Source organism: Lepidochelys kempii, chromosome 1 (genome assembly GCF_965140285.1).
Source record: "Lepidochelys kempii isolate rLepKem1 chromosome 1, rLepKem1.hap1, whole genome shotgun sequence".
Taxonomy (NCBI): Eukaryota; Metazoa; Chordata; order Testudines; family Cheloniidae; genus Lepidochelys; species Lepidochelys kempii.
The window spans coordinates 111235318-111249535 of NC_136380.1; the positions used below are offsets into that span (position 1 = coordinate 111235318).

Consider the following 14218-nt stretch of genomic DNA (forward strand, 5'->3'; position numbering starts at 1 on the left):
GGATAAATGTAAGGTGATACACTTAGGGAAGAAAAAACAAATGCAGAATGGGGGATAATTGGCTTGGCAGTAGCACTGCTGAGAAGGATCTGGGAGTTGTGGTGGATCACAGCCTCAACATGAGTCAGCAATGTGATGCTGTTGCAAAAAAAGCAAATGCAATATTAGGTTGCATTAACAAAAATATCACGTGCAAGTCACGGGAGATTAGGCCTCAGCTGGAGTACTGTGTCCGGTTTTGGTCACCAATATATAGAAAGGATGTAGAGAAACTGGAAAGGATCCAGAGGCGAGCAACAAAGATGATCAAAGGGATGGAATGAAAGCCATATGAGTAAAGGCTGAAGGGACTGGGAATGTTCTGTTTGGAAAAGAGGAGATTGAGGGGGGGACATGATAGCGATCTTCAAATACTGGAAAGGCTGCCATAAAAAAGACAGGAAAAAGCTGTTCTTTCTTGCCACAGAGGGCAGGACAAGAGGCAATGGGTTCAAACTACAGCATAGCAGATTTTGAGTAAATCTCAGGGGAAACTTCCTAACCATAAGAATGGTAGGACAATGTAACAGGCTGCCTAGGGAGGTAGTGGAAGCTCCTTCACTGGAGGTTTTCAAAAGGAGGCTGGATAGTCATCTGCCTTGGATGTCTCTTTTACCTTTGTTGATAAAAGTGACAATGGCTTCTTAGTCACCATATGATCATGGCCATGTACGAGATAGAATGAGTCTGTGAGGGCCGCAGGGAAAATAAATGTGTTGGGGAGCTGGTCAAGGAAATATGTAGAGTCTGGGATGTAGAAGGCATGAGATGGATGTGGGGGGAATGTGGGAGGCAGCAGGCAGACTCAGGAGGAATGCAGGACTATGTGATGACGAGGAGACTGTGAGGAGAAGGAGAAATATGGGGGGCAAATGAATGTAGGGAACAGATAGGGTACATGAGCATACAGGGAGAATGAGAATGGGGCTGTTCCCTATCCTTTCAAAGGAGGGAGGGGGATAGAATGGCGAGTTCCCCACGCACCAGCAGATAGACGAGGGTAAGTGTAGCTCTCTCCGATTAATGAACAGGGAGGCTACATTCTTGTGAGTGTATTTAAGGTTGAATTTTAAACCTGAGGTAACATACAAGTTGTGGAGGGGAGGTGTTCTTCCCCCTTAAGGTGAAAAAAATCAAAAGGCGTGTGAAAATGTTATATGTTTTTATATCCTAATTTTTCAGCCAATCATGAGTGGGGTATTTTGGGGGCATTAGGGGTCTGAGTCATGATTTTTGAACATTTGGAGTTGGCAATATTGAGGACAAATTTGGAACATTTGGAGGGGGAAGGGAGACCTGTTGAGTATCCCAGACCAGGCTGAAGTCTATTCTGTGGTTAATTTGGGGGCTGGAGTTGCTGATAATCATTCTCCTTCCATAGCCAGGGGAAGAATGATTTAGGCTAAAATATTGTACAAACTACAGTGGTTTTGATGCTAAGGGCTTGTCTACACTTACCGGGGGACCCGCTAAATCGTCCGCAAATCGCTCTCTTGTTGACTCCTGTACTCCACTGGGTCGAGAAGAGTAAGTGGAGTCGACAGGAGAGCATCTCCTGTCGACATCACATAGTGTGGACCCCGCGGGAAGTAGATCTAAGCTACGTCGACTTGAGTTACACTATTCATGTAACTCAAATTGCGTAGCATAGATCCACTTTTCCTTGTAGTGTAGACAAGGCCTGAGCCAGGCAAAAGGTGGAGGCCGTTCGAACTAAGCTTGTCTGAATTTTCTGGTTTGTTTGAATCTGAAATACAGAGTGAAACTCTGGTGGATGAACTCCCACAAACTGAAAAGTGAACTATGTGCAAATTGGAAACCGTTTCACACAACTCTGCTACTCCAGTTTTTATATTTAACAATGTTAGGAATTTTGTTCTTAGATGTTCCATTGAGGTTTAATTTCTTTTTTCTTTTTCCCACTAGGCCTTTTCTCAATTATCAGAGGATGTACTATGTTTTCATGCAGATGTTGTCTAGTGGTCCTGCATGGTTGGGTATCATTCTGCTCATAACTGTCAGCCTTCTTCCAGATGTACTCAAGAAGGTTTTATGCAGACAGTTGTGGCCCACAGCAACAGAAAGAACCCAGGTAAAAATATCTTTCTAAGTAGATACAGTGATATTTACTATGAATCCTTAAAAGTTAGAGCCCTTTAGCATTTTAGAAGCAATAAATGGAAAGAATAGAAATCATGTTTATGTTTAGTGAGAAGTATGTGTTAGTCAATTTCTGCAGTGTTGAAATTTCACTGGGAGAACTTTTTGATCAACTCTTTCATAATTTATAAGACTGTTGAGAAATAGTTGATGGTACTGATCCAGGCAGTTCATTACAGCTATATACAATGGAAAACCATGTAAAGGTGTTTCCTGAGCACAAAATAAAGCCAATAGCAAGAAGGCAAGTTTTCTTAACCAAATTCAAAGTAACTCTTTGCAAAAGCAGTTCCACTCCAATATCAAAAGAAGACTATATGAATGTTTGTTTAATTAATCAATCTAGGATTTGTAAATTTAAAAATTAATATGCATAAGATGACTAAGTAGTTTACTACTGCTAAAATATCATGTTACATGACCTATGTAATCTAATCATTTCCTAGGAAACTATATTACTCTTGTTTGCTGTCTCTAGTGAGGCTGTAGTTTTTACGAAAAATCGTGCATTTAAACCAGTTGTTCTCAACCTATTTACCATTTTGGGCCACGTATGCAGCTCTCTCTGTGTTATGTGGGCTGCATCCACACAATATATATACTATCTGTATAACACAGAGGATATCACATGGGCCACAGCTGTGTGATAATTGGCTGCAAGTGGCCTGTGGGCCGTGGGTTGAGAACCACTGATTTAAATATTACTAATTCATAATGCTGTTAGCTCTTTTCATCTATAGTTAAACTTATCTTTATTTTTGTTTCTTTCAGTACTCTTTCTAGAATTAATATTCACATATATGAGATGCATATATTCACAACATACTGAAGTACAAACACACTGACATGCACTGTAGTCACATCATTGAAAGACAAGCCTGTTTTCAGATCTCTACTTTCCCCATTCCTTTGATCAGCCAACAGGAGAAACTACTGTATAGTGTCAATGCAAAACTCCCTTACTGACGAATGAGAATGGAGCCAAACTCAGGTGGTTTGGATGGTAGCCCACAGCAGTACTGCCGAGGGCCATCAGGCCAGTTCCAACCTTAAAACTCTCATATCTGTAAGGTTTCAGAGTAACAGCCGTGTTAGTCTGTATTCGCAAAAAGAAAAGGAGTACTTGTGGCACCTTAGAGACTAACCAGTTTATTTGAGCATAAGCTTTCGATGCATCCGATGAAGTAAGCTGTAACTCACGAAAGCTTATGCTCAAATAAATTGGTTAGTCTCTAAGGTGCCACAAGTACTCCTTTTCTTTTTGCATATCTGTAAGGCAACTCTTAATGCCATTATTCTGCATTCCCTGTATGTATAAAACTATAACTGACTGATTTCTATAGGAAAACCAAGCTTGTAGGAATAGCAGAATATTGGAAGAAGATTTCTGCACAGATCAGATTATAGAATTTTTCCATTTGGACCTTTGAAGATAGGACTCTTCAGTATATGACTGCTACTTACAGAAGCTCACTATATCAACAAATCTCTGACCTCTATTTAGGCTGTGGGTGCTCACGCTAAAACCTCTAACGAGAGAGAATGAGGATGGGTTATAAAACAAAAAAATAGAAAGAGGGTGGGGGGAGGATGTATATCTAATGGCATTTCTCAGTGCCATTATGTGTTAATGTTGGAAAATGAACCAGCTGGAAAGCAGAGTGGGCTTAACACTGGCAATGTTCATTTTTTAATAAGCTCTAATATCACTAGAAAATCTTTAGCTTTTAACCAGATTTATCCCTTGTATTTCTTTCTTCTCTCTCTCTCCTCCTATCTTCCAACCTGCTTTTGCCTAAATAACCACTACCTTGCTTTAAACATACATGATGTGCACGATTACTTCCTACAATCTTCTGGGGAAATCAGAGTAAACATCAGTGCCTTTCTGTTGAGCAGTCCACCATCTTTATGCTTTCTCAGACTTCAAGCAGTCTAAGTTTCTAATGGAATAAAAGGTGATTTTTTTCTGCCTTTCTGCATGCTTGGCCATTTCATTCAAAGGACAGTAGAAAGCTTAATTATCATCAAAACCTGTTTACTGTTATCATTGTCTCCACTTCTGACTCACATATAAACTACTAGACTTAAGAGAAAAATACTTTTTTGGATTAGATTTTTCCTCCTTATGTTTATCCTAAAGTTTTTACACATCATTAGTGGTTATCTGAGTCATCTTTGTCACAGTCATTTGCATTTTATGCAGTAATATTTCTGCTTAAGGAATCAGAGATCTGTGACTGTTTCCCTCCTTTTTGAAGCACTGATGTTTCTATAGATGAATGCACATAGTGCTTGCATTGTAACTGACTATGTTGACTGTTCACCACACAAAGAAGTGATAAAGCCCTTAAGCAAGATGATATTGGTTTTACCATTATTTCTAACTTAATACAGAAATGATGGTATTAAGCTATTTAATGGCTCTTTTGTAATGTGTCTACTCCACTACCGTGGGGAAAAATGCTGCAACTCTGATCTTTTGTTCTGCAGCCATTATTTCCAGCAAACATGTTCCATTTTTTAAAGGAAAATTTCCTTGTATTCTATTTCATGAAATCCTATGCTGCTTTCTAGAAAGAAAAAACATCCATAAGATCAGAAATACTGTTGAATTCAAAATATTTAAATTAACAAAAACATTAATAGGAAATAGACTAGTGATAGATGCCCTTTTATAGAACAATTTAAGGTGAAATCATGTCCCCATTAAATTCAATAGCAAAGCTCTCATTGACTTCAATGGGGCCAGTCTCTATTTCAGATTTCATATTCATATTTTCTGACTGACCAACATAATAAATAGAATTTTTTTTAAGTGTGGTCATTTAAAAATGAGTTGTTGCATAAGTCACAGGGAGGACATATGAAGCTAATTTTGAAGTTCAAATTTTTGGCTAAAATTGTCTTCTAAATATGCTAGAATTGGTTTGAACTAGCTGCTTGAACAGCAATGATTTTTAGTTTTTGAGTCCCTTAAAATGATAAAGCCTTCTTTATAATATAGTTTAGAGGGCTTCTGCAACAGCTGAAAATATACTGAACCAATTCTGGCTCTACTGAACTTTGTATTTCTAACCTTGAGATTATTTGTGTGTGGTGAACAGCTATTTACCATCCGTTACCATTAAAAAAAAAATTTTAAATATCATTTAAAGTCTGTCACCATTTGAAGTTCACTATCAGAGGGGTGTTGTATATGCTGGGATAAAACTATCGATAATTCTGCAAAAGCTTTGGAGGAATCTATTGCTATGAGTAATTTCAGGCCAAAACCGGCATGCACCTCTCAGACAAGTAGGCTCAATAATTACAGTGAAACTATTTGCCTGTGTGAGGCAAGCTGAATTTGACCCTTTAATTTGAAATTACACGTGTATGGTGTTTTCTCTGTTATCTATCATACACTGTGGTCATGTGTTATACCCAAACTGCATTAATTTATTACATTTCCACTACCATTATTCTTTCTTCCCTCTAACTAACAGCAGAGATGTCTAATATCTGGCAACACTCATTTGAAAAATGCAAAAGCACTTCAAATTATCTTCTTCCCACTTTTTTATTGGCTCTGTAACTGACCATTATTCTAGTAATTGAAAATATTTATCTAACTCAAAAATGTCAAGCATTTTATCTGAGAGTGGTGAAGAATTTTACATTTTTGACCCATTTTTAAAAAAAACACCTTTCCCTTCCATTTGGTTGCTGACTGATATTTTCTCTTTAATATTTTGCTTCAGTCCCAATTGCAGGTCATCCACCCTGTTGTTAAACCTTTGCCCTTTGTTGTTTCTAGAGGAGCCAAAAATGGTACTTTGCTTTAGAAAGGAATAATGGGGACTCTGCATACTTCCACTTTCCTATGCGTATAGCCCTGTTGAACTAGAGTGCTTTTATTACATCAGTGACCAATAAACTATTATCTTTGTCAAGTCGTTGGCTTCTTCTCTTTTGAAAAAAAGAGGACAGAATTCTGCTGTGGAAGAACTTGAATCCCATGACAACTACATTGACCCTGAGTAGTCTTCAAAGTGACCTCCTGTAGCACCAACCCTCATCAGTTTTCAAGTGCAACTGCCTACTTCTTCAGTACAGAATCATTCTGCAAATTAGTAAAGGGGACAATTTGCTCCTTAATTTTGGTGGCTGAGCACTTTGAGCTGACAGTTCATAAATAAGGCTATGATTTTGTCAGGGAGGTCATGCCAGTCACAGAATCGGTGACTTCCAGGGACCTCCGTGACTACAGTCGGTGGCACCCAGGAGCTGCGGGGTCCTGCGGCAGATCATGGGGGGACTCTGCAGCTCCTCATTTTGTCACCGATATTTTTAGTAAGAGTCACGGACAGGTCACGGCTTCCCTGAATTTTTCTTTATTGCCTGTGACCTGTCCGTGATGTTTTCTAAAAATATCCATGACAAAATCTTAGCTTTACTCATACATAAACATTCTACCAGCATAGCTAATAGCCTTGTTCCAGGGCAGTTTTGACATTCTTATAAGCACTGTGCTCTCAAGTCATTTGATCATGTCATAAGGAAATCTCTTGTTAATACAAATAACTTTTTCTGCTGTAATTAATAAATAGTCAAAAGAGTGCAGCAGAACACATACTCATTACTAGTTAGTTATGGTACACTGTATATATCTCTGAGAGAGTGATTAGTATTCTATCAGTGGAGTTCAAAATGGGATTAAAGCCACTCTGGGTAGGCAGTATGGCTCAGGAAATTAACCTCAGGATTAGGAATATGCATTTTGCTTTAAACCTAACTTTAAAAAAAAATCTGTATTGGAAAATTTGTTGCTTTATATGACCTTGATACAACAGTTAGATTTTTATTCTTTACATCTTGACAAATTCACTCATTTCACTCATGTATTCAGCAGTAGTCTCAGTGTTTTTCCTCATCCTTGCAGAAGAGTATGAAACATAAAACAACTCTAAATGCACTGGCGAACAGCGATGGGCCACTTCTTGAAGGAACTCTTTCAGCTTCCGAGGCATAATTAGATCAATGCTAGGTAACAGTATTGCACATGTTGCCAGTTTGGAGTCATTTCTATTGGTTTTCTGTGCTATTTAAAACTAAAACTATTTCCTCCAGAGTTTTTGTTGTGCTTTACCAGTTTTGATATATGATATCATTACCCTTTTCTTGGAGATCCAAGTTTTTGTATGATGTATGTCATATCACAGGTAAGGTCTTTTTGTCTCAGACATGTAACAGTAAAGGGCCCTGATCCTGCAAAGCAATCTGCCTGCGTGGATCCATACACCCACAAGGGGTCCCATTGAAGAGGATTGGGTTTAAGAGATTAAGTATTGTATGACAATTGCTTTCATATTTATAAACTGCTTGTTCTCATGCTGTATCTGGGGTATTGAATACATAGTATACAAAGAAATAATACTTAATCATTAGCAGTTTATTCGCCATAGCCCCGGTTCTTCTCAGACACATGTATAGACCAAATGCAGACAAAACAAGACGTTAGACGTACAGAGTCTTAAAATGCTGTAGGTACTACTGAAAACTCAAACATGGAGCTCCATGTATTATGTCTTTTGTGTGATATATATTTCTGGATGAAAAACTGCATTAGAATGGCATTCAAATTGAAAGTACATAGCAGTAATTTAAGGTAAAAAAAAAACACACAGGGATTTTGTAATTATCTCCAAAACAGGCATTATAAACCCAGAAAATTTGGAGTTTAACATGTTTTGATTTCTTTTAAGGTTAAAGTACAGAAAAGCGTCGTTAAAACACAGGAAGAACCTTAATTCTGCCCTGTGGTGACACCATGCAATAACGATATAGTTACTATTAATGTATTATTCTGGTGTCTGGGGTCCCTGATTAGATTAAACTGCTTTTCAGGTTTTTTCTCTCCTGGTGTCACAACCGAAGTCACCATGGGGAACCTGTGAGGGGCGGTCAGGAAGGGTGAGTGGAAATATAGAGGGTACAGGGGTGTTCATTGGTCTTCAAAGATAGTTGTGGGAGAGGGTGTTATGTACGAGAAGGATCTTGTGTTGAGACCAGGGCTATGTATCAAGCAGGGACCTGGAGTGGGGATAGAATTCCTGTGTGCCCAGGGCAACAGTGTTTTCCCATGGTACTAGTGGAAAAGCAACATAGGGTCATGAGCTCTTCAAGCACAAAGACATTGAGACTCAGGATCTGGGTCTCCAGTATCTCCAGTCTCATTAATACCAGCTGCCTTACCCAAACAAACTCCCACCTGGACCCATGAATATACCTTGCTTCCCACTTTACTTCTTCCCATGGTTGCCTCACTGTTTCCTGATACCAGAAAACAACAGTGGGGTAATCAAGGGAGGTCAGAGTGACAGTGTGTGAAGAGAGTGATAGGTGTGTGGGGGAGCCAAGGGGAAGCATGCAGGGAAGTGGGCTCGGGCGGCAGGGAAGCTGTGTTTTCAGATATCTTGTAACCCTGCAGAGCAAAACACAGGCACTTTATACCATTCTTAGGGGAGTTTCCCAGTTTTGCAGTGTGGACACACAAATTCTTTCTAGCCCTGGACAATCCCAAAATAGAAGACCTTGAGCTCATGACATTTTATATATAGAACAACACATCATTTTTAGAGGTATTTAGGGTAACTGGCTTTGTGGGTTGAGGGATATGAAATATAGTTCCTGTACACTTCTTTTAAAAAAAATCCTTTAAAAAAAATTTATAAAATGCTTTCCCATAAGATGCGATGTATATTTATCTGGTTTTTTCCCCTCAATTAATGCCTGTCTTTGGTCTATATATGTTGAAAAGATTCGGGGCTATATTAAATACCCCTCTGCTGAATAATTCCCTGTATTTGTCTCACTGTTTGTCTTCAAAGAGTGATTATACTGTGGAGTTAAAAAGAGAGCCTTATTGCTGGTCTTGAGCATATACAACTGGTATTTGAGGGTTGTGATTGTTATGAAAGAAATAATGTCTCAGGCAGGTTTTATAAACAGAAAGGGGATGAAATTACTAACATTGATGTTTTTTACCTCCTTTTGCCATTTTTTGTTTTGAACAGAGGAGATAGGTTTTATTAATGGTTTATTAATTTGTTAATGGTTTAGTTATTACTCACGAGAAAGTGACTGATAGCATTGGCTTGAATGCTTAAGGTTAAGCATTGGCTTAAGGTTTATTTTCCTCTCTGATATAGCTTCTTTAACCCATAAATATTAGTTATATGTGCATTTGCAGAGGAGAATAGACCACTGCTTTGGGAAGGCCCAGTGCAAATTTCCCCTCAGTCAGTGCACATGTACTTCAGTCTTGTCATGCAATACTGCTATTATTGTAGTCCTGAGTATTTCCTGGGTAGATGTTACCCATTGTGCTCAGTTATGGGGTGATTTTGTAGCATAGATAAATATTAATGGAAGATTAGACTAAGATAATACTGTGATGTGTAGTATAAATTGCTAAATAGATCCATATGTAATCCAAGCAAGATCTGAATTTAGATCTGCAGAAGTAAAGAGCTAGTGCATTTAACCCCACTGTGCATTATCATCTATTAACATAAACTAGTTGAGGAGAATTCTCTCTTTGGAAATGCTGTAGAAAATATATTAAATTATTCTGGCCTTTTTAAAATTCCTGCTACACTGATAAAAGGTCAAGGATGAAATGATATTTAAAGCAATATAGCAAATTATAATGTAAACCTGGTAATAATTCTCAAATTGAAAATAATCCTTCTAATCTCCACTCTGCTCTTTAATGAGACATTATCAACTTTATATATGAAGAATAGCTGGCTCTCTGATCTCTAAATCTAATGTAAATTAATCATGTAGAAATTGGCTGATTGCTCATCACTTTGGGATTGAAATGAACAAGCCAGACTGGTGCTCTAGTGAGCACTATGTGTGTGCGAAAGGCATAGTGCGTCTATTAAATGACATTTTTTTAGGATATTTGGCTATTTTATTGTCAATTTACTGTGTGTTATTTCTTTGGTTTTCTTGACAGATTATGTCCAGGCACTGTCGGGACCACATTTCAGAATTCACACCTCTTGCATCTCTGAAAAACCCAAGATATAGGAGCAGTGACTGCAGCAATTCCCCAGCCAGGAGGTCTAATTCTCATTCTAAAAAAATGATGTTTACGCACTGGAGAGGCAATGATTATTCAATACTTCCATCCATCTTTGGCTATTCAAATAACCGTTGCAATTCCAGTGCAAGATACTGCTACAGTGGGTCAGGTCTGGAAACATCCGTATGACAGATCACCAATTCAAGCCTTTAAGAACTGCATTTTTCTTTCTTTTTTGCAAAAACAGGAAACGTCACAGAACTGTACTAAAATACACTTGGCTTTTCCTGTCTGAAATAATGTTCAGACAAATAGGATCAAGAGCTAGAAGTATGAATCTTTCCAGGCCTGCTGGCCCCTTTTTATGTTTTGAACTGCTGCAGCAATGAACAATCTGCACAGTCTGGTACTGTGAGACTGATAGCACTAGAAATTTTCTTCATGCTATGTCAAGACGTTTGTGCGTTCATTGCTTCTGTTGTCATTAGTCATTTCTGTATTACTTGAAGTGTATAATTTAAGTCAATGACCTACATTTTGAGATCAACAGTTTTAATTTTCAGCCAGAAGCAATGACCTGAGATAACTCCAGTGAAAGTCTCTTAAAGAATATTTAACAAGTGCGGTTTCTGATTTTCCTCTGTACTTTTTTCTTTCTTTGCTCTTTCTGTAGAACAAACTGGTGTTTCCTCTGTGCAAATCTGCTTTCAAGAAACACTCTCTAATATTCACTACCTTGTAAGTGGCTAAATCAGGTCTAATATGGTTTTAAGTTAGTTTCCCCTGTAGAAAGGTAGACTAAATAAATTTTGCTTAGACTAGATACATACCATATGGAGTCAAGCTGGCTGTCAAATACATAAAACCATCAATATTGACATTTACTCAGTTACTGAATTTAAGAATTCAGCCTAAAATGTCTGAATTTAAGAATAAATTAACCAATGTTCCTATCACTTAGCTACCTCTCTGGAAAAGTGCATGTGCATGATTCTAAATTATTCATGTTAGGAAATATTGGTGGGTTAAGCTTTTTCCTGTCAATGACAGGAAATAGTTGTTCATAACCAATCTTTTATGCTACCCAAATAGAATTTTTTTAACATCTCCATTTTTGTTCCTTGATTCTTATTTTGACTTAATGGCTAATGGATCCACTATATGTATCTTATTCTGAAGAAGCCAGTATATGTTTGTTAGTCTTTTGAGACAGAACCACTCGATGGCATGTGTCTATTACTGTGGGTTAAAACATATTTCTGGTAGAAATGAGTCTGACTACAAGCTGTATGAATTATTTAAAGCATTACAGCCAGCTTGTGCTTCCAATTTCTCAGCAGCATTAATTTTACCTTGCACTGTTTTTACTTAGCTATGTACTTGCTTGGTTTTTGGCCAGTGTTTTATTTGGGGTGTAAAAATGCCTCAAGGTTTAATCGAACACTGATCAATTTTAATGTACCTATAGTTAATACCAGATAAACAATTGTTTCCATTAATGTTTCTGGCAGGCCATTAGTTAAATGTTTATTTCTAAATGGAAACTAAGTATTTGGGATGAGAGCTGCTGCCTTTATTAGAAAACTTGACCAGGGTATTGTTTGCAGACTTTTTAGTGCTGTAGATAAGGGGGAAAGGGGAGGATTTCATTTTTGTGTAAAATAACTTAGAAGTACATGTTTTTTAAATACAAGTAAAATCAATGCACTAGGAAATGTTTCACACAAACATTTACAGTGATCTCTTCATAAGAACCAGTGACCTACTGTTAAGAAACACTGGGGAAAACAGCTAGAATTTTTAAAAAGTGAATTGTGAAAACTTCATTATACCAAAGATTAGAGAGAAGAAGAAAAAAGTCTGACAACCTATTAATTGCCCTATAGAATGATATTAGGGCATCTTTACCATTTAACATGTAGCAGTTTTCAGTTTCAAACAATGCCATCATATTGGTCACATACTGTAATATTAATAAATATAAATTTATTTATATTTGCCATTGCATATTTGAATGTCGGTCAGTTAGAACTGTCCCCTATATAAAACACTGGTGTATATATTTTAAAAATATATCTTATATGGGTATACGTTTTATACCAGTAGTAGTGACAAATTTCCTGTGTGCAGTTAACAAATTATTTGTAATGTATTTTTTAGAAATCTTAAAATTGCCTTTGCACTGAAATATTTTTCATACTGTAGCTATTTATAGATCTGGTTTACGCATACATTTGTTAACACACCATTTTTATTATTTTTAAATATCTGTTTTGAAGGCTTTTTTAATATTTGAGTTTTGGCCACTTAAATTTTAGCTTACAGAGGAATTGTGGCTGAATGTTAAAATTCTAAAGAATGTTAAATTAGAAATTTAGGTCTCTTGCTCTATCAATCTCACCCAAACTACTGATGTTTTGATGCTGTTTATTATAGTAGTGATTAGTGTGATACATTTTCCGCTTATATACTATTACGCTCACTTTTTTTATTCTGTAAAGCCTCATCCTTTTCGATTTTTTTCTCATTTCCATCCTTCAGCCTTAAATCAGAAGACTTTGGCTTGATCTTGAAAATGCTTCATTCCTGCGCTGCCTACTAACAAAACAGTTTACTGCAACCTTCTTACGGCCCAACTCTTACCTAGAAATCATTGACAGAGATTTTATACAGGCTGAAACACTTTGTGTTTGGGGAGTTGTTTAAAGAACAAAATAGTTTTATTTAACAAAGTCATTTTTGGGAGGGAGAGAGATGTTTCGCATTTACTAAGTCAAAGCAGAAATATCTATTAAAACTTTTAGTTAAATAGTTGTACTATATTTGTCTGCAAAAATATGCCATCTAAATGAAAAAGGCATATGTTCTCAAAATTAATTTACACTTGATACATCTTTCCTTCAGTCCCTTGTTACTATAGCCAACCTAGTCCAATGCAGCAGATGTTAAACTCAAGAATTTCATTGTAAATGGATCAGATAGGACACACGTGTAAATGTAAGTTATATCTAAACAACATTAGAAGGTTGTATTATTAATGGGACATGGTCATTTGATGGACTTTTGTATGATGAAAGAAATTTCAGGAAGACGAAAAGAACAATTCATATAACTCCTCACTTGCCTTGTTTAAATTGTTGCAGCTTTAACAACAAAATACCTTCATAACTGCTTTTATAAATGTATTGGAATTGGTAGGCATCAACCAAATGTTTGTGAAGACTTAAAGTATTTCAAGCTTCTTAGCTACTGAAGTTCCTGTATTCCTGCAGTGGCTACTAGCAAAATACTGGAATCATTTTCATTGTATGGTACACAGTAATTAATATGGTTTGTTCAACCACTTAATATAAAAGCTTACAGTTTACTTTCTTGCTTGCATTAGCCTGTTTGTCTTGATCCCACTGGCTTGCAAGTATAAAAGGAAACAAGTTTAATTGAGGAACTGCACTATTTTGGAAAGCCAGTGGGATCATTGTGATCATGCTACTGTCTGTGAACAAAGCTTTAATGGAAATTTGTCGAAGTATTATGAAAGTGTAAGTATACATGATTCTACTTTGCAGAATAATCTAAAAATCAGTTTATGTAGCTTTAATTTTTTACCATATGAACATATACAGACTTTAAATTGTGGTGCTTCTGACTTGTTGTATTGTGTGCATATACTGTCACTTAAAATGTCCTCATTATATAATGTAAAGTAGACTCTGCAAAAGTGCTGTTGGGAATGGGGGGAGAGTTATCAGTGCATTAACCATTTAAGATCTCTCTAGTCATCTGCACCAAATACTGACATTTATTTTTAATTGTACAATGATAGGTGCATTTATCTGAAAATAAATCAGCCTTCAAATCTAAGGTTTAGATTATCCTGTAACACTTCATTCACCTGACCTAAACAGTCAAATAATCATACATTACTGTAAAGTTTATTTTCAG

The 14218-nt window shown here is 36.8% G+C and overlaps 1 protein-coding gene across 7 annotated transcripts in view; it reads left to right on the forward strand.

The window, feature by feature from the left end:
* Positions 1–12455, forward strand: part of ATP11A (ATPase phospholipid transporting 11A) — a 220891-nt gene extending 208436 nt beyond the window's left edge. For 4 of the 7 annotated variants that reach the window (XM_073350104.2, XM_078853635.1, XM_073350114.2 and 1 more), the window contains 2 exons: positions 1966–2131; positions 10208–12455. In XM_073350104.2, coding sequence (XP_073206205.1) covers positions 1966–2131; positions 10208–10465 — 424 coding nt within the window. In that variant the 3' untranslated portion in view covers positions 10466–12455. Of the gene's footprint in view, positions 1–1965; positions 2132–4068; positions 4158–7123; positions 7229–10207 lie in introns of all 7 variants that reach the window. The other 3 variants (XM_073350134.2, XM_073350141.2, XM_073350151.2) reach the window with 2 other exon arrangements.
* Positions 12456–14218: the final 1763 nt, after the last annotated feature.